General features: G+C 59.2%; 1 protein-coding gene across 1 annotated transcript; it reads left to right on the forward strand.

Annotated features, from left to right (window-relative positions):
- The first annotated feature begins 410 nt into the window (after nt 1-410).
- On the forward strand, nt 411-24,764 carry LOC117639856 (LIM/homeobox protein Awh). Its single transcript, XM_034375799.1, has 7 exons — nt 411-727; nt 14,367-14,522; nt 14,997-15,202; nt 22,722-22,939; nt 23,942-24,181; nt 24,302-24,451; nt 24,642-24,764. The coding sequence occupies exons 1-7, from the start codon at nt 662-664 to the stop codon at nt 24,716-24,718; spliced, it is 1,113 nt and encodes a 370-aa protein (XP_034231690.1). The 5' UTR covers nt 411-661; the 3' UTR covers nt 24,719-24,764.
- The last annotated feature ends 491 nt before the right edge of the window (nt 24,765-25,255 follow it).

Raw genomic sequence — 25,255 nt, forward strand, 5'->3', positions numbered from 1 at the left:
GCGCAGCCTGCACCGCCCTGTCTGTCTCCTTCTTTTTGGCAACACGTCCGTTTGTGATACAGTCATTCCATCGGCGTCCTCCCCAACAAGACAACGACGCCCGGTGGCGCTCCGCGTCCCGCCCCGCGGAGCCCCCCGCCGCCGAAAGAAAAACAGAAAACTCGGCGTGTCGGGGGCGCGACCCCCCTCCCCCTCCCCCGTGGCGTCGCGACGCCAGCGACATCAGCAAGCAGGAGAGCGTCGCGGCGTCGCCGCGTCGCCGTGCCGGTGGAGGGGGAGGGGCGTGGCCTCGGCGACCACGGCGACGGCGGCGGTGGGGGCAGCGGCCAGGCTCCGCCCCACGGCCGGCCCGCACTGGCCTCGAACCGGCCCCGGCCCGCCGCCCGGCCCCCTTCAGTCGGCCCAGGGCACTGACAGACCTCGGACGCGCGACGCAGCCTCCACGCCGAGGCCGAGGACGCCGCCGTGAAGTACCGCGAAGTACCCGCGAAGTACCCGGGGAGCATCCGCGAAGTGAGGCATCGCGGGGCAGGACGACGAGTGCTGCAGTGTGGTGGTGACAGTGTCGTAGAGTGCAGTGTGTGTGTGAGTGTGTGTGGTGCCGACCGCCACGGCCGCCACCATCATCGGCACCACGGCGCTGCAGCCCCAGAAAGCCTTCATGTGGAACCTCGACTTTCGGGAGGCTCCGACCACGGACCTCAACAAGAACGACATCAGTATGAAGGTGAGCAGAGCTAGCGAAGCTGAAGCGGCAGGGCGGCTGGCTGCCGTGCCGGGGGTGCCGGCGGCGCGGGGTCGCCGTCGTGGAGTCTAGGGAAGGGTTGTCAAGTTCGCCACGGCTCGGCGTTTGCGCCCGCCGGGCACCGAGCACGTCGCAGACGGTGTACTAGACGGACTGCCGGTAAGTGCCGCCACTGTTTGTGTGGCTGCACTGCAAACCGGCCCAACGCGGCACCGCCACGGAATGCGGGGAACGCTGTCCGCGCCGTGGGCGTTGTGTGGCTTGCAGTGTGGTTGCCCCGACGGAAGCGGGGGCGGCTTACACCGCGTTACACGTCAAAAGTCAAAACGCCCTCAGGAGCGAGTGCCAACCCTGTACAGTGTGGCAGCACCGGAAGCTGGGAGTGCACGGAAGAAGTTTCTTTGGCGGCTGCTTCCGGAAACAAAACATTCCGTTTTGCGGAGAACTCCTCTGCGCAGGGACGCCTCTTGAAGGGGTTCCCCTTGCGAAGGAGGTCCTGTTGTAATCTGTTCCTCGCCGCGCGCGGCGGACTTGACTTGACTGCCGTCCGGTTCGTCGAAAAGCCGGGCCGGTGCCGCGACCCCGGGGAAGGCATCGGGGAGGACCCCGACCCGACGGCCGGCGGCGGCCCGCCAGGTCGCCGTCGGTCGCAGGTACGCGGTGGCCGTCTGGGCCCCGTCTGGGCCCCGCCGACCAGGACGCCGATGACGCGCGGCTTCAGAAACACCCGATCATCTCTCGATAACGTCGCAGCGCTGCTTCGACTTTTGGACTGCGCGAATTTCTCCGGGCTCTGCACTGCGCGGCCCGGCGTGTCGGAGCGGCGGAGCGCACTTCGACGAGTGTGTGTGTGTGTGTGCGTGCGTGCGTGTGGACACCGGGCCGCGGGGTGTCGGCATGCCGTCGGCCCGTCGGCCTGAGTGACGCGGAGACGGCCGGCGAAACGCACATGATGGAGACCGGAGCGACGTGCGGACGCGCGGCCGGCAAAAGAGCGCCCGGCCCAAAGGATAATAGCGAGGCGTCTCTCTACGGCGCCTCTCTAAGGCGCGACGCGGCACCGCCACACGCGGAACCAGGGCTCACGGTTTAGGGTGTAGGGGCCAGGCTGGGCCTCGCGGTGGGTGAAAGCGGCCGGCGTTTAGTTTGGCGGCATGCCTTCCTAACGCCAACATTTTGATTTCAATTTTAAATATACCTACAACAAAGTAAACATTAAATTTTTTAAAAATACGTAATTGAATTACAATGTTCTTCGCGATTTTTCTCTGTCATTGTCGATTTGTACCGCACGATTTCAAGGTTGTTTTCGTCGTGTTCTGAGGGTTGTCGATCGAAGGTTGGTGGGACTCTGTGACTCTGCCGCTGCGGTCGTGGCGTGGCGGCCCAGAGGGGCCCAGCCAGAGGCACGGGGGCCCAGGGGGAGAGTGCCCCCCGCTTGTTTATCGATGCACTTGGGCGCGTCTTCCGCAAAGCTCGCCGCCGACGTGCGCCAAGTGCGCCAGTGCGTCCACCGGCCACTACGTCACTGGATTAGACATTAGGCCGCCGAGGAGGGCCTGCCCTGCGTCCTGCAGGTTGACTCTGTCTCACTCGCACTCGCAGGGCGACCCGCAGCACCGTTGCAGACCAATGGGACCCATTTCCACAATTAAAAAATTGAAAAATGAAAAGTTGGATAACAGATTCAGGGTGTATCATACGAAAGTTTTGCTCGCTGAAGCCCTTTGCCCGCACTTTATATTTCACCGCTTGACCCCCAAATTCGCCCCTTTGAAGGGGAACCCTCCCTTTCTCCCGCCACTCCTTGACCGGATACGCTCCGCTGAGATTTCCGCTCCCCTAACCGATTGTCACTGTGTGTGTTTACGTGCTTCTACACGCCGTGTGCCCCTCGCGCCGCCCTTTACTCTACGCGCTCGTGTGTGTGTGTGTGTGTGTGTGTATCCATGCCAAGCCTTGGCCCTATGCCGCGTCGCTCGCGTTTCTAACAAAAGCTCTATGAAAACAAAACGCGCCGGGCAGGGCCGAGAGGAACGCGGCCGCTGCATGTGACTGCGTGTGTGTGCGTGTGTGTGTGTGTGTGTGTGCGTGTGTGCGTGTGTGCATGTGTGAGTGAAGGGGGGACGCGCTTACACATTGTCGTCATACTCCTCCCCAGTGGCTCTTTTCTCGCCAGGCCAGTTCGAGAGAGGGTGCGGCTTGGTGCGGACTAGTCCGCAGTGTCACTACTACTATAACCGCACCGCGCGCACATTGAATTCATAAAAAAAAAATTATGTGTGTTCGCCATATTGCAGCGTCTACAGCGTTCTCCATTGCTTTGGCGCGAAGGCCCGGTGGCGACACTGTGGCAACGGACGGATGGGGTTGGCTTGTGGGCCGCTCCCTGTATCGGTTACCCTCCCCTGTCTACCTCCACCCCTTCTTGACTTCGACCGGGGCGTGGCACAGAGCGCGGCTCCGAGCGTGGCTCTGACCCTGCCCGCCTCCTAACGGTGCAGTAGTACTACGTACAGCAGAGTCGCTTCTAGATGAGCAATATTGCGCGCTTTGCACGGACACGACGCTGAAGGTTTAGGAGAGGAAACAAAAATTGTTTTTTGTGTTGTCTCGCTTTTCAACTATTATAAAACGACGCGCTCTGGCTGACCTTGCTACTTTTGGTTTTTGCACACAAATTTGTTCAATTTTTAAAAAAGTTGCCAAGAAAAACCGACCGTGGAAGAACGGAAGCCATTGCTTGCATTTTAAAATACGAATCATCGTTCTAAAAAAAACATTAAAACAACAAAAAAAGCCCTGACAATTATGCGCGGGAGTTGTATAATAATTTTTTTCGCCTTGGTATGAATAAGGAGAGCGCATGGGTGGGTGGTGGCAATATATTCACACGGAATAAAATATTGTGAAATATTGATGGAGCGTCGGAGCGTCTGCCGGCGTGGCGCGGCGTGGCGGGGCGGGGGTGAGCGTCTTGGGGAGGGTTACGCACGCAGACTGCCTATGAATGGAACGTGCGGTGGACGAGCCGAGCAGATCGTCACCTCGAGCCCAGCCAAGCTTGCGTGTCAATTTAGTCTGTAACAAATGCCAAACATTTTCACCGAGTACCTTTCTTCTGAAGTGATTGAATCTCCTTGACAATGTGGTGAGAGTGCTTGACTCTGAAAGCCGAGGTTACAGGTCTGCGAGCTGGTTGGGACCCTCGCTGTGGCTGCTTGCTCGTCGGTGTTTCCCACGAGGGTCTCATCGGGGCTGTGCCAGGCTGTGCCAGGCTGTGCTGCCAGGCTGGGCAGGGCCGGGCCGCTTCAGGCTTCAGGCCCCCTTTGGGGCTCACTGCGCCGCTGCGCTGCTGGCTGAACAATCGCGGAACCTCGGCGTGGCGATGGGGCCTCGGCCTGGGCCTCGGCTTGGGCGCCCCCCGAGGCCCCCGGATGTTGCTGCATCTCCATGAGAATGGGGCGCGGCGAGCAAGACGGCCGCCACGCACACCTGCGGGGCGCCCCGTGAGTGCGAGAGAGACGGCGAGCTGCTTCGAAAGCAGTCCCCAGGACGAGCACCCCGTCATTGTGGCCCCGTCGGATGTCTCACTACAAGGTGACGATGTGACGGCTGGGGCGTTTGGCGCGACGGGCGGACAGACGGACGGAAGACAGACAGACAGACAGACAGACAGACAGGAACCGCACGTAAGTTCGCCACCTCGCGGCGCCGCCGCGGCTCCCGCTGCTGTGGTTTCCGTTGGCGGTCGTCGCCGCGCCGCCTCCTCGACGAGCAGCCCCTTGTCCTTGTTACGCGACCGCCATTCGGTGGCGGATTAATTGTTCGTGAAATGGCAAGGCGCCGCGACGCCGGGGACGCCCCGCCGGGCGCGGCGAACTGTGGTGGCGGCGGTGGGGGTGCCGCGAAGCCCCTTCTACGGCACGCGTGCGGCCGTGACGGGGGTGTTGAGTCGAGTCCAGCCGGCGCGCCAGACCGTGAGGGCAGCGGGGCCGAGTAGGGCACGCTGATTGTCACTGCAACGCGTCCCGGCCGTCCCTCTTGCTCACGGGGCGGCCCGCAGTCCCGCAGGGGCGCACAGAGAGGCAGCGCGACCGCTTGGAATGAGACCGCCGCCGCCGACGGGACTCGAACCCGAGTCCGCCGTGGCTCCGGCCCGCGGCTCGCGGCCCGTCGACCGCGGTAACGGGGTTGTCGGCGTCTGGCGCGGTCTGGCGGGGCGTGGCCGCCAGCGGCCGAGGCCGGCGTCTCGCAGTGGAGGCACTGTCCGCGGCGGCGCCTGTGTCACTTTCACGAGCCGCGAGACGGGCGAGGCGCCACCGGGCCGCCCGGAGGGCTGCAAGCCACAGCAACCCCGCGACCGCGAACCCGTACTCGTCAACAATACCGCGGGAAACTATGCAACTCGCGCCAGTGTTTTCAAACATTTTTTCGTAATTTTACGTGGGTTTTTAACGGCGTTTCTTTGAGACAACTGCCCCCGTTAGTCGTCACCTTGCTGGCGTTGCCGTTTGGCGCTTCGCGCCCCGTGCGGCGCGGGCGGCGCGGGCGGCGCGCGCGGCCGGTCATCGACCCCGGAGTGGTGGCTCGCTGAGGCCCCGGCCCAGTCTTACCAGCTTACTGCACTTGTTGGCCCGAAAGAGACAGTGGCCGGCCGGGGCTTAGCCTGGCGTAGCCTGGCCACGTCAAAGGATGTGCTGCTCTCACCCACACAGTCACACCGTCACACGTACGGCAGCGTGCGGCCGGCGCGGACCTCCCAAGCGACTGCGTGTGTGTGAGTGTGTGGACCTCAATAGACTTTGCGAGTCGTGAGGCGGCCGGCGAGGCGAGTTCATGGCGCAGCGCGAAGCAGGCTGATCCCGAACTTCGTCGCTCTGTCTCTCTCGCTCTCACGGGGCGTCCCGGAGGAGCGTGCGAGAGAGAGAGAGACAGACACTGCCGATATTGAAGGGAGGGTAAATACATCGGGCGAGGAACAGCAGCCTGGGACTGGGAGCGAGCAAACGGTCCGAAGGGAGTAAGCCTCCTTGTTTCATTGTCCTGAACGGTTTCCTCTCTTCTCTTCAAATAATTAAGGTTCGCCGCAGCGATGCCACCAAGTTAACGAATCAATCGCGTAGAGGCGATGTCAAAAGGGGGACGCGAGGTGGCGTTTCTCTGTGCGTGTGTGTGAAAGAGAGAGAGGGAGGGAGCTAACTTGCAGCTTTTTGTCCGTTTTGCTCATCTTTGCTGCACTACGCGACGTCCATCACCCGTGTTGGAAAAAAAACCGAACGGATGAGAAACTTTTGCCTTGGGAAGGTTTACTGCGAGAGAGAGTGTATGTACGTGTGTGTGTGTGTGCGCGCGTCTGTGTGTCGGATGGGTGTGCCATCATAGCAAGGGTGCGAGCAGAGGTTGCATTGTGTCTACAGGCAAGTGACAAAGTCAATGATAGTCCGCGGCATCGGGCTATAAAACCGAAGCCGACCCCCGGCTGGCTGGCTGGCTGGCTGCCTTCTGCGAACAGGACGAATTTGGTGGAGAAGAGGCCCACGGTTGCGGTGGCGAGCCTCCTTTGGTGGCTGCCCGACCGTGTCGGAGGGGGTGACGGGGGTGTCCGCGGCGAGGGGGGCAGCAGACACATCGATTCAGCACGAGCGGAGCCGCATTAAAAAGTCATCCCACTCTTCGCGGGTTCAAGTACCGGTCGTGTCTGATTTTTCTTTCATGTTTTCTTTTTCCTTTTTTGCAAACAGCATTTTTATTTTTTCGATTTTTTAAAATGTTGAGGCTACGGGAATCCCTATAGGTCCACCCGAAAGCTCTCAGTGCGGACTATCCTTGGCTCAGCTGCTGCCGGGCTTGGGGGGCAGGAGGGGGGGGGGGTGCTTTCGAGCGAGCGACCACAGAGGGGCGCCTCGGCAACAATAACTGAGGACCCTTGACCCCGAGGCTAGCCGCGGGTGGTCGGCGAGAAGTGCGCCCGGGCCAGGCCCTCGAACGCCTGCAACGCCTGCAATGCCTGCAAGGCCTCGAACGGGTGCTACAAGGACAAAGTGTGCGGTGGTGCTCCCAAAGGCCGGGCGAGGAGGTCAATTGGTACTCTACCCCCGCGAGTCCCTCGCGGTGGGTGCGAGCATGTGGGGCGTGAAGCGGGGTACCCATTTATTTCATTTCGTCAGTCTGTTGTGGACCATTGCAACCAAAATACAGTACCTCTTAATTTTTTTTTTAAATGCACTTTGAAGGTTGCGTTTTAGCAGCAGAGCGTTAGGCGCTCCAGTACGCAAAATTTAAATTGCGTCACTGTCCACAGAACGCAGGGTCACGAACGGTTTGGGCCGATTGTGATTTTTATCTGGTGTCTCGTTTTAATTTTTGCCGTGCGCCAAGCTTGCAATCCGGCAGCTAACATACTGTAACCACAATCACGAAGCGGCGGAGCGGCAGACTGCAACCCCAGCTGGAAAGGCGTGACTGTTCATTGACGCCGGGGCGGCGGGGTCAGAGGTTGTGCAGCCACCCTCCCCCTCCCCTCCCTCCTAACTCGGAGCCCCGCCCCCTGCATTATATTCATATCAAACAAACAGTAATGCAGTAGTGGCTGCAACTGCCTTGTGGCTTTCGTACACCCGCCGGCCAGGTCCACCACCCCCTCCCCCTCCCCCCTCGCCTTGGTGGTCGTGAAAAGGACCAGCCGCCAGCCCAGACCGCAGGGTCCAGCGTCGAGGGCCATGTCGCACATTTGTTGAATCGATTATGAGTTTTGTAGGTGTCAATAGGGGTGCGTGTGCGCTCCGAGTGGTGCCTGGGGAGGGGAGGGGGGGACTGCTCGAGTGAGCGGGTAAGTGATCGATCAACACAGCAGTCTTCTCCTTCGCAGAAATCGAAAACTTTCAGTTATGTTCTCATCATTTTTTTAATGATTAAGCATTTGGCCCGTATGCCGCGCCCAATGTGTGATCCATGTTTCCTGTTTGACAACGCGGCGCTTCTGCCGTGCCTTGTCGATGGCGGTGGCAGGTGGTGGGCCAGGTCTAGGCCAGGCCTGGGCCGCCTGGGTCGTTGCCCTTGCCTGCGCCTTGTCTAGCACAAGAGCCTCCCGCAGCAGCCAGCCACCCCCGTCTGGAGCAACGGCAGCAGTGACTGCCGCTCCTGCCGCTGGAAGAACCAGGAGCCCTCTGGAAGCTTGCTGGAGCCGCAAAGTTGATCAAAACGGTCACAAATGTCTTTGAAAAATCGTGTTTTGGGCCGACTTTAAGCAGCCACTGCGTCTGATCCGAGGCGGTATATCGTCCTCCCTCAACGGGCAATTGGTCTTTGGACCTTCCTTTAGCATGCCTTTGTTACGGAGTGTGATTATCTGCCTTAGTTTGGGAGCAGTATTGCCGCAAAGTTGATCAAAACGGTCACAAATGTCTTTGAAAAATCGTGTTTTGGGCCGACTTTAAGCAGCCACTGCGTCTGATCCGAGGCGGTATATCGTCCTCCCTCAACGGGCATTTGGTCTTTGGACCTTCCTTTAGCATGCCTTTGTTACGGAGTGCGATTATCGGCCTGAGTTTAGGAGCAGTATTGTCTCAAAGTTGATCAAAACACGATTTTTCAGACAGTTGTGACCGTTTTGATCAACTTTGCGGCAATACTGCTCCCAAACTAAGGCAGATAATCGCACTCCGTAACAAAGGCATGCAAAAGGAAGGTCCGAAGACCAATTGTCCGTTGAGGGAGGACGAAAGCCCGCCTCGGATCAGACGCAGTGGCTGCTTAAAGTCGGCCCAAAACACGATTTTTCAAAGACATTTGTGACCGTTTTGATCAACTTTGCGGCAATACTGCTCCCAAACTAAGGCAGATAATCACACTCCGTAACAAAGGCATGCTAAAGGAAGGTCCAAAGACCAATTGCCCATTGAGGGAGGACGAAAGCCCGCCTCGGATCAGACGCAGTGGATGCTTAAAGTCGGCCTAAAACACGATTTTTCGCAGACATTTGTGACCGTTTTGATCAACTTTGCGGCCCAGTCCAGTCTAGCTGTCTTTTCGATAAAAAAAAGATGCTTTAAAAGAAATAACAAACAAATTGCGACTTTTTTTTACAATTTTGGCAAAGTTGGTGGATCTATTGGCAGAGTCGTCTCCCTTTTTGCGTTTATTGGTGGAGCCTTCCCCGCGTTCGAGAAATAATGCATTTCCAAGGCTCCTCTTTTCCCTTTTTCACCATTATTATCATTATTTCGGAGCGGGGATCCAAAGAAACAAAATGATAAACCAATCGCTTCCTTCCCTCCGGCTGGCAATGGAGCCCGCCCCCCTCACCCCTTCGCGGCGGCCGGGTGGCGCGGGCTGCCGGGTGGGGTGAGGTTAGGGTTCAAATTGCGGAATGATAAACTGCCAGAATATCGGAGTCTCTCCGTCCTTGCCTCCGAGGGGTGGGCCATGCCTTTGACTTCTCCCACTTCCCCTGCTCAGCCAGCTTCACCAGCGCTGTGGTGACAAAACGACCGGGACTTTCAAAAAACGTTAACGCAGTTTGGGCCTCGGCGCTCGGCCGCCTCTGACGCCCCGTGCCGCACCGTTTTGTCGCCGAAGGTCCTGGAGAGTGTCCAGCGACTTGCCGGGCAGCCAACCTCCGCGTGCTCCGCGGCGGCGGATCAGACAGGACGCCCTGCTGCTCGGCCCGGCTCGGCCCGCCGGCTGGCGGCCCTGGCGGCGCGGTCACACTCGAGTCATATTTCCTTACTTTTGTGCGCGGATGGTGCGAGGTGTTATAGATCATGAGAGGGGACATCGAGGAGTTCTTAGTGGCTTGTGAGCGAGCGCGTGCGTACGTGTGCGTACGTGTGTGTGAGACTGTGTGTGTGTGTGTCCTTCGGTGTGGGTACCGAGTCAAGCGTCGAATAGAGTGTAAGCCCATTGGAGTGCCCGTGCAGGTTATCTACGACGCTCGCTCTGTCCCACTCATTATTTACTGTATCGAATGGTGTGCGCGTGACAAGCGTGGTTATCACGCCCGTGCCTGCCAGTGTGGCGCACTTGCGACAATCGTCTTATACTTGATTTGCAAAACACGAAGGGAAACGAAATGAGAAAGAACATTTAATTCGTTCGTTATTTATTCATAAATTTATTTAATTCTCTCAAGTCTGTTTTTATTCCAAACGTTCGACGCGCCTTTTGACGTGGAAAAAAAAATAACGAGATTCGAACCGCGTTCCTTACCGTCTGTACATCTCGCGCCCCGGATGCTGGACGTTGTCAACGGCCGAAACTCACACACACGCACACGCTCACACGCACACAAGAAAGAAGCGTTCGGAACCCGAGGGCACGGGTGACAGCCCGGAAAGATCAATAGCCTGCGATGCACTACACTGCAACAAAAAGTGTGAGTAGGGGAAAAGAGGGTGTCGTACTCAGCGGGGGCACATCCACAATGAAGCATAGAACCCGCGCCGACCGGGCCTTATACCTCATTCAATGTTTCATCGCAATGCTCGGCAATGCTGGTCAAAGGGCGATAAAAACGTCAGCCTAAAGCCCTAAAGCACACGCCACCAAGTCGGAACTCTGCTTTGAGGGTCCAAACGCTTCGCAGGTTTCCCACAGTTTTCCCAATGTCACTTTTGCGTTTGCGGTTTGAGGTTAGGTTGGTCCAGCTCGGTTCGATGTTTCTTTCTACATTCCTTTTTTGGAGAGTGTGCCGATGGAACACGGGTAGCGAGGTCCGCGAAACAGGAGGCGGAGGATTGCTGCGAATAAGCTCGAATAAGCCTGAAGCAGCGCCCGTCCGCCTGCCGGCCTGTCCGCCTGTCCGCCAGTCGGCCGGCCCGGCCGGGCAGAGCTGGCACCCGCTGGGCAGTAAAAGACTACATCACTTGTAACGACATGGCGTTCGCGGCTTCCGAACCAGCTATCGCCCCTTTTCCCACCGTCGCTACATCTCTCTCCCGCCCGCCTGTCTGCCTGCCTGCCTGTCCGGAGACTCAAACGCAGGGCGGGGCAGGGAGCGCGCGCACAGTGCGGACAGCCCGCAAATTCCATACACCTTATGGCGGAATCCAAGTTTTACGTCCATTTATTTGTTTGCTCGTGTGTGTGCGTGTGTTTTTGAAAGCAGTCGATGGCTTTGGAATTGCGGTGTCGAGTGCGGGGCGGGCGGCAGGACATCATATACAATGTATCGGTAAACCGCCCGGAAAGGGACATGCGCTCAAGCGTGTGTGAGTGTGTGTGTGTGCGTGTTGGTCTTGGCACACCTTGGCACAAAAGGGCGGGGCGTGGCCAGGCACCAGGCGTGGCGCTGGCACGAGCCCACCGATCTTTGTCAATCTGCGCCACTTTTTGTCGGGCCTGCTCGAAGGGCGGCTGCCCGGCCGGCCACTGCCGAACCGAACCGCTTTTGTCACCCAAGTCACTGCCTTTGCTTTTCGTTCCTGGCCATTCTGGCCATTCTGGCGCGCACAATGACGGGGGGCGCGTACAGAGTGGGCCACTTTGGGGCCTCCTCGGCGACGTCGTCGGCGACGTCCGGGTCGTCCCAGGCGGTCCGGCGTGCCGCCCCGCCGCCGGGCTGGGTGCGCGAAGTTGTTGGCAACAAGACTGCTGCCTTTGTGTGGGAGATTAAGGAGTCGCCGGCTTTTAATAGACTCCGCGGGACAACGCACGACCCGGCAACGGCAGGGGCAGGACACGACGGCCTGGACCTCGAAATCAGATTAGACGCGGCGATCGGATAATGGCGTCTTCATGAGTGCGTTGTGAGTTACCGCGGCCAGGAGCTCAAGAGAGTAACACTTCTTCTCCGTCACTCTCTTCTCTTCTTCTTTTTTTTCACGGAGATTTCAAGTGTGCTTGAAAGTGTAGTTCATAAGTCTTACGGGCTGGTACTCCTATCGACACACACTCCCCCGCCTACCAGAAACTTTTCTCTTCGTTTCTTAAACTTATCGGAAAAATGTATCGAATTTTTTTGGGGGAGTGTAGTCTTGAAAGTGGGTGATTTGGGTCCGTTGTCGCGACCCCCAGCAGCCAGTCAGCAGCCTGCTGGGCCGGCGGCCCCGGTGCAAAAGGTGTCTGGTCGGGCGTCGGGCAGCCTGGGGCAGCCTGGGGCCGCCCCCCGCCGCGATATCACCAAGATGCCTTTCAAAGACGAGGAAGCAGCTGCCGCTTCGCGGCCGTCCGCAGGGCAAGCGAGCGGAGCGCGCGCCTTTTGCGCGACTGTACTCGAAAGCGTGCTGCGCCTTGTGTAACCTCGTGTGATACGGATGGATCCACTTGTTGAGCAGGCGTTGAACGAGGCCCGTGCACGGCCCGCGCGTTTAAACGCGTCTAATGGCTTCTTGATGCCGGCGGCCGCGGCCTGGACGTGTGAGTCGCAGACAGCCGGTCTCGGAAAATAAAGAAGAGGGATACTAAAGTCTCCACTCTGACAGCGCCTTCCGTCCTTTGCTTGATGTATAATCTCTTTCCAGTGGTGTTTGCCGCAAGGGATTTTTTTCAGTCCCATATTCTATTTCATGAATTCCTTTTGCGGGTAGCAAACGCTCCCTATTTTGCATTTTTATTTTAGCTGACCCCTTTCGGGAATGGAGGAAGTGGCGGACGAAAATGGAGCCAGCTTGAAAGGGTTGCTTTCCTTGATAGCATGCGTTCCTTCTGACGTCCACACCGCGCTCGCACACACGCACACACACACAAACACACACACACAGGGGCAGATCGTATGTGTACGTCGCGCTCTAGCTCTCTGTATTAAGAAGTAAAATGATTTATGTGTTGAGAGTCGGTTGGAAGTGCTCACCGCTGCTGGAACGGAGGCTGGGTGGAGGCTGGGTGGAGGGGGTGCGGGGATCGGTACCAACCAGTCATGCCTTGACTTGAATGTATCCCGGCCTGCAGTTATTGAAGAGGCCAGCAGGCAAAACATTCCTGCCTCGGACGAAAATCTTTCTCTCGGTTCGGCGCTAGCTCGGAAATAAAACTTGAACCGATCGCAGTTTTCTGATGCTAAAAAAATGCTGAGAATCACGCGTAGCATTTTGGGCATGCGCATCGCGCGGACGGTGAAACCATACATTCACGCCATGCGAGAGGCTGCTCTGTACCACAAGCACGTAGACGCAAAAAGAAGGAGACGCGAGGGGGGAAAAAAGGCAAAAGGCGTTCTCCTCGGTCGGTATCAACAGTTGAATAATGTTTTATTATTGTCACCTGGGGATGTGGATCAGGGGGGCAGCGCTCCCTCGGGCCTTTGAGTCTTCGGCCTCTCGGTCTTCGCGCCTGCAGCAGCCAGGCAACAGCCTACAGCGGCCCCTCCTTGAGGCTGCCAGGCGCGCCAGGCACCCGTGTGAATACTTGAATATCCCGGGCTGGACATAACTTGTGTACCGTCCGCTCCAAAACGCTGGGACGTCTTACTCGCCGGCAGGGGCCCTACCCCGGACAACTTGTCCCGACTGCCCGCCGTGCAGGGTGACCGCGGCGGCCCCGGCAATAAAGAGTACTAATGTATGTAACAAGTCCCTACTGGGCAGGGCGGGGGGGGGGGGGGCGGGGCGGGCGCACCCCTGCCAGAGCAACCCTTGGTGGGCGCGGCGTTCAGCGAGCATGCCGTAGGCGATTAGCATATAGAAGGGGTCGTGGCTTTCGGCTAACTTCGGCTTTCTTCGGCTGACCTTCGGCTTTCTTCGGCTTCCTCCGGCTCGCCTTCCTCCGGCTCGCCGCGAAGAAGGCCCTCTCGATGTTGCCGCTGCATAAAATGGTTGTTTAAGAGGCACGTATTTCATCCTCTCCACACGGGCATTCAGCGAGCCGCCACTCCGTGCCACGACGCCAGAGGCTGCCGCTCGCCGCTCTGGGCGACCGACCCGACCCGACCCGACCGGCACCGAAAGACAAACCAGCAGTGCCAGCGAAGTCTGGCGTGCATTGAACGCGGCCGAAGTTAAATCCCGTTTTTCGATGAAGACTTCCGCTGTTTCGTCAGCGGAGAGGTCACGCAGGTCGCCCCGTACCCGAGGGCAAACGTAAACGCGGTCCCACTAGCCACCACACAGAAATCGCGAAAAGGGAAAATCGGGTCAGGGGGAGTGTTAACAGTGTGGCCGTCACAATGGAGGCGAGGCGAGTCGGGCCCGCTGGTCCGCTGCACCGCGGCTGCGCGGCACCTTCGCGGTCGGACGGCCGGGTCGGTACACGTCGCGGCTCCGCGCCGCCTCGCGCCGCCTCGCGTCCCATTGGTGCTCAGCGACGGGGAACCATCAACCGGCTGGGAGAGAGAGACAGACAGCGCAGCCTCTCGGGACGAGAAAAAAAAACCTGAAACTTTCACGAGTAAAGGGTGACCCGACCATACACCGGGCGCGGTTTCGTATGAACGCCGAGGTGCTCGCCCCGCGCGTGAGACCCCCTTTGGGGCACTGCCTTGCTGGGCTCGGCCGGCTCGGGGTCACCCCCCGCGGGGCCCAGGGCCCCAGGCTGTCCAGCGTGTCGCGCTGTTTGGCGCGCTGCTGCATCCCGCTGCATCCTCTCCTGCAGCGCCCTGCAGCGCGTGCTTTAATTACCCCCCCCCCCTCTGATTAACCGATCCATCGACTCTTCATTTTCACACGGCGTCCTCTCCGTCCCGCAGGTGTCCGTGGGCTCAGTGGGCGCGGTGTCGAGGAAGCGGCGGTGGAGCGACGCGGACGAGGAGACGACGCCCGCGTCCAACCCCAGCAGCCCGACGTCCAGCCCGCTGCCCGCCAGGGCCACCACCGCGGAGCCCGCGCTGCCGTCCCAGTCGCAGGTGAGTCCAGTCATTGATCCTCTCCAGCCGCCCGAAAAAAAATTACCGATAAGATGCAATAGTGCAGTGTCCGACGCAGCCCGCGCCGCACGTCGGTGACCCCGTCTCCAGGCTGCCCTGGGCCCCCTTTGTCCTCGACAATGAGGTCCGCGTCGTGAGAGCGTTTGGCGTGTCCTTAGGGACCTTCCCCGCGACGCGCCCCGCGGAGCCCTGCAGGGCCTAGGGCCTCTAGGGCCGACGCCTCCCGGTTCCCATCCTCGGGGCCGAGCTCCGGGCAAACCCTCCTTGGAGACGAAGTAGAGCAAGTAGTCCATTCCAGTGATACGATGTCTTTCTCTCTGTCTGTCCGTCCGTCTGTCTGTCTGTCTGTCTGTCTGTCTGTCTGTCTGCCTGTCTGTCTGTCTGTCTGTCTGTCTGTCTGTCTGTCCGTCCGCCTGTCCGTCTGCCTGCCTCTGACTCCGCGTTCTGTTGCAGTCCGAGTCCGGGCAGCACGGTGCGCACGGTGCGCGGGTGTGCGCCGAGTGCGTGCAGCGGATCACGGACCAGTGGGTGCTGCAGGTGTCGGAGCGCTGGTGGCACGTGCGCTGCCTGCGCTGCTCCGTGTGCCGCGTCGCCCTGGACCAGGAGCCCAGCTGCTTCATGCGCGACGACCAGCTGTACTGCCGGGCCGACTACTCCAAGTAAGTCCAATTTCTTGGGGACGTTTCGATCGACTTCTCTTACGCCATGACGTGGTGCTGTTATTTTATTTTTCGTCAGTCTTTTTTACCCCCGGAGTTTGAATCCGGATTCCTTCGGTGCAAGAGAAGGAGGAGGGTGGGTGGATACGCGCACCGAGTCCGTGTGGCGGTGTGGCTCGGTGTGGCTGCAGCGTCTGGCTGGCGCGCCGCCGCCGGATAGCAGGGGGCGTAGTGCCCTGTCACCGTGCGCCGCCGCTGGCTTCAGACTGGCTTCGGACTGGCTTGGCTTCCCCATACAGGCCGTGCAACACTATAAATCGGGACGGGGATGACAGGTGTCGCGCTCGGAGGCGGCCGAAGCGGAGCCGAAGCGGAGCCGAAGTGGAGCCGGAGGGGAGTAAACCCCCTCTGTTCCGCGCTGGGACGCCCCGGGCAAGTCCTCCGCCCTGCGCGCTGCGCGGGGCCAGGCGGTGCAGAACACAGGATTTGTCAGCGTACGGTGTTAGCACTACGGCTACACCGCCGGAAAAAAGTAGAAAATTTTGAAATAAAAAAAATGCTGAAGTCTCCCACACCGATTGCGTGGACTTTTCTGGTGTGTCGTTACGACGGTTTGCCTCGTTTTGAAAAAAGAAAGGTGGCGTTTCTTTTAGCCGCACCTGGTTATCATTACACGACGCGAGGTAGCCGAAGGGTGCTGCCGTGTGAAGGGTGCCTTCCTTTCTATGAATCGACTCGGCCACCTCACACACACACACGCAGAGGGGCGTGTCTGGGGGTGCGGTACCGCTGCGGGTGTCTCCGGAAGGCTGATAAATGACTCCGCGCTGACGCAACAGGTGCTGGCGGGGCCGTGCGGGGCAGGCGGACCCGGGCGGGACGCTATCCCGGCGGACACAATGAGGTGCGTCGTCGTGGTCCCCGCCTGGGCCGAGCTGGGCCTCCCCCGCGTCAAGCCCCGCGTCGCCATGTCCGTGTTGTTGTTGTTTCCGTCTGTCGTCGTTAGAGGCAGCGCGTCAATGCCGCGTCTCCGTTCGAGTCTGAGGAAAGTCCATGCAAATCTGGAGCAAAGAGTGGGTTCCGCTCCATTAGTTTTCAATTTTTAATGTTTTCCGAAATGGGAATAATCGGCAATTTTTCCGGCAGCGAATTGGCGCGAAACTCGGGCGGCGGCGGCGCGTGGGCGGGAGACGCGACGCTCGTTTGTTTACAGGAATAAACAGTCGGGAGCGTCCGGCGTGGCGGGCAGTGGTCGGCCGGCCGGTCGGGCGGCGGCGGGCCGAGCCTTGAGAGGGCAGTGCCTGGCAGTGCCGCCCATCGCGAGCCCTGAGTTCATTATTTTTTAATTAAGACTTGTACCGGTCCAGGCTGCAGCTACACTGGGCTGCCGTTGGGCTGGCTGGCTGCCGGTGGTGTAAATCATGTCCACACATAAACAAGGGAGCGGTGGCGGGGCGGGCACGTCTGCATCGCCTGCATGCCTGCCGCCCATCGCACTGTTCAGTCGCAGCTGACATCGGCGCCGTTGGGCCGGCCGGCGCCATGTACAGGAGCGGTCGCGGCGGACGTAGTGGTCGAGCATCGTGAAAGTGCGTGCGGTCCGTTTGGGCCACGCGCCGCGGTCGCCGATTCAGCAGGAACTGACTCTGGTCGTCGAGAGAAGTTACAAAGTGGAGGGTCGAAGGCATCTGGCTGGCGTGCTGTGTCGATGGAATGCCTCGCGGTGCGGTGCGATGCGGCCCCGTGAACGTGTTGGATTGACCGATGGCGGCAGCGTGAGTGAGCGATGTTTGGACAGAGGGCCCCGCCGGCAAGGCACGGCCTTATTATTCGTGTCCGCTTCGGCGCACGAATTCGGGTGCATCTCTCTGGCCTTCCCTTCCTAGTCACTGTGGTATGGCATTGTCCGGCCGGGGCACGACCCGCCCACTAACGTGCGCTAACGTGAACGTGCATGCCAGTCGACTGTGCGCGACTGTACTGCAAACAGTCGACTGTGCGCGACTGTACTGCCAACAGTCGACTGTGCGCGACTGTACTGCGAACAGTCGACTGTGCGCGACTGTACTGCGAACAGTCGACTGTGCGCGACTGTACTGCGAACAGTCGACTGTGCGCGACTGTACTGCGAACAGTCGACTGTGCGCGACTGTACTGCGAACAGTCGACTGTGCGCGACTGTACTGCGAACCGGAAACTCGCCGAGCTGCCAGTGGCTGACTACCCTGGCGGCGCGGTCCTAGCTGAACACCGCCGCAGCCATTCCAGGACGGACCGCAGAGCGGCACCGGGCCGACCTCGCGCCGACCCGGGACCGAAGGACCGAAGGGCGACCCCGAACCCAAGGCGTTGCTCTCGCCTTCGACGGCCTCCAGGGGGGCTTCCAGGGGCACGGCGGAGGCAGGCCGCTGCCAGGGCCCCATGGGGGGTCCTCGCCGCCGGTGTAGGCTCCGGGCAAGGCGCTGACTTTATTTCCGAACTCTTAACGAGGGGAAAAGTGAGACTGTCGGTGGCACACCCTCAAAGACCTCCAATATTGATTCATTAAAAAAGGGAGTTTTCCGAAACTTTTCTATCTATTCAAGCCCGTGCGAAACACTTTGATTCCGCGAGTTAAAGCACTGTTTCCCCAAACGACTCTTCAATTTTCTCCACCTCCCGCCACTCCTATGCCCATCCTACCTGCTGCTCGAAATATGACTCCTCTCAGACGGACGGCGGCCAAAAGAGGATGATCGTTATTTTGACAAGATACTCGTGCGCCGGGGGTGCCTGGCAGTGTGCAGCACGCTCCCTTGACAAACGGCTGTCGATCTGGAGGGCGGAGGTGCCGGAGGTCGCTGTCTCATTTGTAAGGGCGCGACCTTGTGCGTGTGTGAGTGTGGGCATGTGTGTGAGGCGTGCGTGTGCGGTCTCTGTGAGGTGGGACTTTTGACACCTACCGCGCGTGCGGGATGGACCGGGATGGACTTGTACTTCAAGTTGATTGTCGTCATTCCTCGCCTCCCCAGAGAGAGGGGAGAGAGAGAGAGAGAGAGAGAGAGAGAGAGAGAGAGAGAGAGAGAGAGAGAGAGAGAGAGAGAGAGAGGGGGGCAGGCCCCACAGCGGACTCTCCGGGGGCAATAATAGTATGCTGTATACCCCGCTCACCCGTCCCGGGAGAGCGAGCCCGTCTCAAATCCCCTCTCTGTGGGAGTTTGGATGTGTGTGTTATGTTGCTGTAAACGTACGTCTGGGGTGCGGTCTTGTTTAAATGCCATGGTAATTATTTGCATTTTGGAACGCAAGTTACTACTGAAATTGGTGGACCACGAATTTAATTTATTTAACCGTTCAAATATTGACAACTTTATTTTAATTATTGTTTAGATTTCAACGATTGAATACGTTATGATGTTTGCTCTGTAGTAGGTCATCGCTCCAGCCCCGTCACAGAGGTCGGAAAAACAATTACCGAAAACAAGTGCGCTGATCGCGGTGCTATCGATCGAGATCTCGATCGGAGCGTGAGACTCGATGGTCTTCCGCGAACGCCAATGACGAGGTGGTCGCTGTTGCATTGCATTGTGGGCAGACATGTCGAAACGAAACGAGAGGCGAGGCGCCCGCGTCCAGGACCGCCTCTCCGCGCCGCGCCGCCCTCAAAGAGAGGCGATAGCATCACACCTCCTTGTCGGCCCGCTTGTTGGCGGTGTGACCCCACCAGGGGTGGTCATCCCGCCGGCCCCTCGGCCCTACGGCTGGCTTCGGGTGGCTCACGGCGTTCTCACGGACACTACACAACTCGGCACCAACTCGGCACCACTTCAAAATAAAATTACAGAAAGAAAAACTGAAACAAAAATACTGGCTCTTAATTAAAAAGAAAACAGCAAACTTTTGGAATAAATTTTAAAAACACGAACAGCCGGAAAACTGCTGTGATTTGCTCCAATTCTTTTTTTTCTGTGTCCTGCTTGCGTGCGCGCTCGCTCGCTCGGCGCGGTACCGTTCCGTCGTGGTGCTCTCTATGGCCGTCCATGCCCCGCGGGAGCATTGATAGTGTGTCTGTGTTGGTTTAGCGCCGGACCCCCCTCCCCTCCCCTGCCCTGCCGTTCTGGGAAGTTGCCTTGTGCCCCGTGAGATGTGCGGTGTCACTGCGTGGGAATCTCTATGGGGTTGCTGGCCGCCGCTGCTCCACCTTCTCTCCCTTCACTGTGCCGCTCTTCGTCGTGGACCCTCGTCGCGGACCCTCCTCGACGGACAGCCCACCGTGGGAGTCGGCGCGAACGGCCGCGGACGGCGTCCATGACGTTCGTGACGTCGGTCACCAGGGTGACGGCCTTGAGCACGCACCAGACTCATCCCATAGTTGTAGTTTTCTTTCCGTTAACTTTTTAAAAAGTTAGGTTAGGTGACTAAAAATGAAAGGAAATTTCGCAACTTGCACAGCATTGCTTGCAACACACTTCCAAAGTCAGAGGCCCTCTCTCTGACAAAGTTCCGCACGACTCGAGTTGTTAAGGTGTGTGCTTAGGAGGGGAAAAAGGCTTGGCGAGTTTGTTGGGACGCTCGAGCTTCGAGATCTCGCATCGAGATCTCGCCCTATCGGGCAACCCTTCCGATCCGGCTTACTCGTGTCTCTCCTGACGTGATTGCCGATTGAATGTCGGCCCGTCTTAGCCTCCTGTTTACAACACACTTTTGGCCATCGGCCGGGGATCGGCTCGTGCCGTCCTCGGCGTGTGAGTGTGTTTTGTCACGCCGATCGGGCGAGTTTAAAAAGTTTTATTTCATTGCGTGGCCCGCTAACAAGGGGGCTTTTGGGCTGGGCCCTGTTGCAGAGTGCGGGATTCTCTCTCGAAGAGAGGGTCGTTGGATGTAGTCGTTGTGTGGAATCGCAGTTAACGAATGGACAGGTCCTTCCGGAGCTCCTCTGCCGCAAAAGGCCGGACAGTCCCGCAAAAAAGGGCCCGCTTTTGGCAGTGTGGCTGACTTGGGCTGAGCCCAGCCCCACACGCGTCTCTAGCGCGCGACCCGCCCAGCACCTGGAAAGAGGCGATTTGTCCACAACTATTGTCTCGGAAACAAATCCGGGATGCGACGCTACCGTCTCTTTGTTTGACAGGCCTAAGCAGCGTTAGCGTATGCAGGCTTAGCGACTCCCACCACGTCCTCTGCATGCGCACTGCACTGCTCAATGCATTTTTTTTAGGTTTCTTAAATTTAAAAATAAGAAAAGAGGCTATTATTTCAAGAAGAGAAAACTGAATGAAATCTCCAAACATGTTTCTGCTGTCCGTTATTTGGCTTGGCACGGTTCCCCATTCTCCCTCCGCTTATCTCCCAGACGTCATTTGTCTGCTTGCCATTTCCGGTAAAAATTGGTCCCCTCGGCCGCATGACTCCGATCTTACGGTTGCCATGCTTATCCGTCCGGTCATCGCGGTGTTCGAATGTAGGCGCCTTCATCCTGATGTACAACATTAATAATTTCGCCCCCGCAGCACCGCTCCCTCTCTCTCACGCGCCAAGGATGAAGCTCTCAGAGGGGGGCCAGATTAGCGACCTGGTCATAACATAAAGTGTACCCGGACTACATCAAGCGTGTGCGAGAGAGAGGGTGTGAGTGAGTGTTTGTGGCAGTGTGAGGCAGGGAAAAGCTCAGGCCGCCTCCCGTCTGCAGCTCGGGAACATCCTAATTTCACCCGAGTGGGTGACTTTTGGCCGCCCGGGAATTTCTTCTCTGAACATTGACGACTGACTTCACCCTGAACTCCGCTGTCCTCTCCGGTAGTGCGCGTCCGGATGAACGGTGCACCCACCCAGAAACCCGGTCTGGAAAGCCGATCGGAAGCTCATTTCAAAACCGGCTGAGATTCGCGGCCGCCAGTCTGGAAGGTCGTTGGAAGCTCTCTGGACGCCCGCTGGAAGCTTGCTGGAAGTCCGAAGGCCGCCTTCGTCGCCCCGTCTCTCTCGCACCGCTGCGGGCCGCCCCGCGAGAGCGAGAGAGACGGGGCTTGCCGGCCGTGTGGCACGTTCCGTGCATTAGTGGTTGTCGCTGCGCCGCTATGGCTGCCGCCATGGCTGCCCCGCCCGGCTACCGAAAATACGATCCGATTCGACGCGATCGGCGCGCCGGCTCCTCTCGCTCCGTCTCTCTCGCACTCGCGGGGCCGCCCGGTCCTGGCCCGGTCGGCCTGCGGGTGCGAGAGAGACGGCGCTACGGCTGGCCGCGAGGCTGGCCGCCACTGTGCGCGGCGTGCCGCGGCGAGTTATAGAGATGTAGATTTAGAGCGACTGGCAAATGAAGATAGAGGGAGGGGCCGAAGACGTGCGCGGCGCTGCGGCACTGCAAGACGATACAGCTCCCTCGCGTGCCCGTCCTGCGGGATAGGCACAAAAAAGTTGCCATTTTTAAAGTATATCTCAAATTTTTTACCACGAAGATGAGAAAAATGTCGATTGTTTGTATGAATTCGACACCCTCTGTCGGTTGCCTCACGGTGTCCGTCACAGATTTCACACCCACACTTGACGTGCGTTCGAAAGTAGTACGGCCCTGCGGGCGGTGCTCGGTGTTTCTGGCCGACGGTGACGGATCGCTTCGATCTAGCGGCACGTCGCGGGTTCGATTCCCCTCGCCGGGGGTTGTCCGCTGAAAAATCCTTTTCCCCGCTGCTGCGGTCAGCTGCGGCCTGATGGAGGTGCGGTGTCGGGAGGGGCACTCGCGAGGTGTCGGGCGGGGGGGCGGCGGGGCGGGGCGGGCGGGGCGGGGCGGGCGGGGCGGGGCGGGGCGGGGCGTGCCCCAGCGGCACGGCAGCACAGGGACCCCGGGGGACCCAGTGCTCCCAGTGGGGGGCGCCTCTCTGCCCGGCTGGCTTTGCTGGCTGCCGGGCCGCGCGGGGCCGCGCCGCCGGCCGGGCTACCTCGCAGTGGACGGCGGGGCACACGGAGCACTCGGGGAACACGGGCCCGTCCAACACAATATTACCTTGGTAAGAGAGTTATAACACAAGATCGGCTTAGCGCTACTAAGGTGTTAGAACGATGGCCCCGACAGACACCGGCCGAACGGCGTCGCTCTGTCTGTCTCTCTCTGTCGCTCCTTCTCGCGGCGCGTCGCGCTGGGTGCGAGAGAGACAGAGCCACCGCTCGGACCGCTCGAGGAATGCTCTGCTGTTGATAACTGCCGCGTCGCGCGCTCCAGCAGCCGCTCTGCGATGTCTTGCAGTGTCACCCATTCGTCATTTCACGTGTGAGGAAAAAAAGAACACACACACTCACACACACACACACACCACTGGTGCGGCCTAGGCGGACTGCGGGGGGCGGCCGGACCGATTTCGGAGACTGACGAGAGAAACGTAGCCAGCCCTGCTTGGCCCTGCTTACCGCGGGCGTCGGTTTGATTGGTGGGGGTCAATCCCAGCGAGAAGAAAAAGGAAACGGGACGGGATTCGAACCCCCGAACCCCGAGGCCCCAGCAGGGCCGATGGTCCGTCTGTTCGGCGTGTAACGGTGTCGTTTTTGTTGTCAGGATGTTCGGCGCCAAGTGTTCCAAGTGCTGCCGCTCCATCTCGGCCAGCGACTGGGTGCGCAAGGCGCGCGACCTGGTGTACCACCTGGCCTGCTTCGCGTGCGACGCGTGCCACCGCCAGCTGTCCTCCGGCGAGGAGTTCGCGCTGCTCGAGAACCGCGTGCTGTGCAAGACGCACTACCTGGAGACCATGGACCTGGGCAGCACCTCGTCCGACGGTGAGCGCAGCAGTAGTTCCATGTCGTCCTCGTGTGGGAGTGCCGGGAGTAGGACGTCTAGAGGTGTGCCATTTTTGCTCTTTTCATTTTTACTATCGGTTTTTTTTTCTGTTTTGGTGGTTGGTATTGAACGTTGAGTTTGAATGGGTGCACGCACTGTAGAAACTTGCACGCGTTTCTCAAGACACTGGCAGTGTAGCCACGGGGTGGCGCTGGGGCGTGCCGCCAGTAGTCTGATTTCCAACCCACCGTGCGTCGCTCCGTCTCTCTCGCACCCCCGCGGTGCGCCCCGTGAGTGCGAGAGAGACAGCGCAGAATCGGCCGCGCAGGCCGCCAGGGGAGGGCAGTGATTGTCGCTATTATTCGCTCCAGCCCTTCGAGGGCTTGGAGCAGCCAGCCTTGCCTCTGCCGACCGGGCGGGCAGCCAGCCTCCCCCAGTCCCTTGGTCACCCCGTCGGGCCGTCGCCCCACTGTCTTTCCCCGCCCTACCTACACACCCAGATTTCTCGAACCGGCGGGAACCGGGTTCGAGTCCCGGCGCTTCGCCACTTCGGTGCCACCTTTTCTTTTCTTCCCCCACCCCTTTTTCTCTTGGAGTTGGCGCTTCGGCTGGTTTGAATTTTGATGAAGCATGCCGCGAATATGGCTCGGCGTGTCGCCAACTCCCCCACCCCTCTCCCCCGTCGGCGCGCGACGCTTAGGCCCCGCCCACCGTGTTGTCCAACCCTCCCCCCACCCCTCGGGGCCGTGGGGCCTTGGGGCCTTCGACCACCCCAGAGTTGGGCCCCTCACTGGCCACTTCTCGATCGAGTTGCCGGCGTGGTCCGGACTTTCAACGAGATGCCATTCCCAGTTTTTGCACGTTTTCGCGGCCGGCTCTGCCGTACTTTTCCCCCGTCTCTTTGCGTATTTTTGTTTTCAAACTGCAGCCATAGCGAAAAATAAGAATGTCAGTGTGGGTGCAGCGAGCATTTTTCTTGACGTCGGCGTTGTTGTTTGCAGAGGGCGGCGACTCGGAGGGCTACCACAAGAACAAGGCGAAGCGCGTCCGCACCACCTTCACCGAGGAGCAGCTCCAGGTGCTGCAGGCCAACTTCGTGCTGGACTCGAACCCGGACGGGCAGGACCTGGAGCGCATCGCGCAGGTCACGGGGCTGAGCAAGCGGGTGGTGCAGGTCTGGTTCCAGAACGCCAGGGCGCGACAGAAGAAGCACCTGCACAACAACAAGATCAAGTCGCAAGGTGAGCGGTCACAGCACCATTTTACAAATTCCTTCCAAATATTTGTATATTTTTTTTTAATTTTTAAAAAATATTTTGAACCTTGGACTGCACTGACGCCTTGCTCTCTCCGTGCCGCAGCACACCACCCCGCGGCGCACCTCTCGCGGGACTCGTCGGACGGATCCTTCGGCGGCCACATCAACCTGCACCTGACGTACTCGTTCAGCGGGCAGCATGGCAAGCCGCCGCCGCCGCCGTCGTCGCAGCAGTTCTACCACCCCGACCACGGTAAGCCCCGGGGTTCAAATACCGCCGTCACTCTATTTTTTCCGCGCTGCCGCTCTTGAAGTTTTTAATCTAACAGTCTGGAGCTTTCTAGTAACGCGTTTGCTTCTCCTTGCAGCCCTCGGGCCGAGCCTCGGCCGCCTCAGCCCACTCAGCCGTCTCGGTATTCATGTGGCTGCCTTTGCTGTTGCAGCTACACCCTCTGAGGCGTCCTCCATGGACGAGCTCTCGCAGGACTCCATGCTGCACTGCATGAAGTCCGAAGTATGAGAGGACGCCCTGGGGGCCCAGGCCTCGGCCCAGGCCGTGCGCGCCCACCGCGGGGCGCCGGGGGATCTCCGCGTCGAGCGGCCCCCGTCAACCCCCGCGCCGCCCCCGGCAGCCACCCCCCGGCCGGGGCCCGTGACGCCGCTACACTGCTAGGCCCCCGGCGACTGCTGCGCCCCCTCGCGGACAGCGCGGACAGCACCACAGTTACCAAAGAGCGCCCTGTTGCCCCATTTGACGGCCTGCTCGTGGTCGGGACTCCCGAGTGAAAAGATCCCGAAGGAGGTTCGCGTCCGAAGCCGCCACCACTGCACTGTGATATGAAGCTGGCTGAACCGCACGACGGCAGCAAAGAAAGGGCAGAAATCGAAATGGCCACCAAGTTTTATAATTGTTTTGTTTTTATTTATTTGTTAGGAAGTTGTGCGGATCGTCATTGTATAGTGGAGTTCCATTTTATAATTTAAAGTGAAGTCCATGGTATCCTCAAAGCTCTATGTTTAGTTGATTCAAGTGCTCAATTACACAATGGATGAAACT

The sequence above is a fragment of the Thrips palmi genome, unplaced genomic scaffold (assembly GCF_012932325.1).
Source record: "Thrips palmi isolate BJ-2018 unplaced genomic scaffold, TpBJ-2018v1 HiC_scaffold_12, whole genome shotgun sequence".
Lineage (NCBI taxonomy): Eukaryota > Metazoa > Arthropoda > Insecta > Thysanoptera > Thripidae > Thrips > Thrips palmi.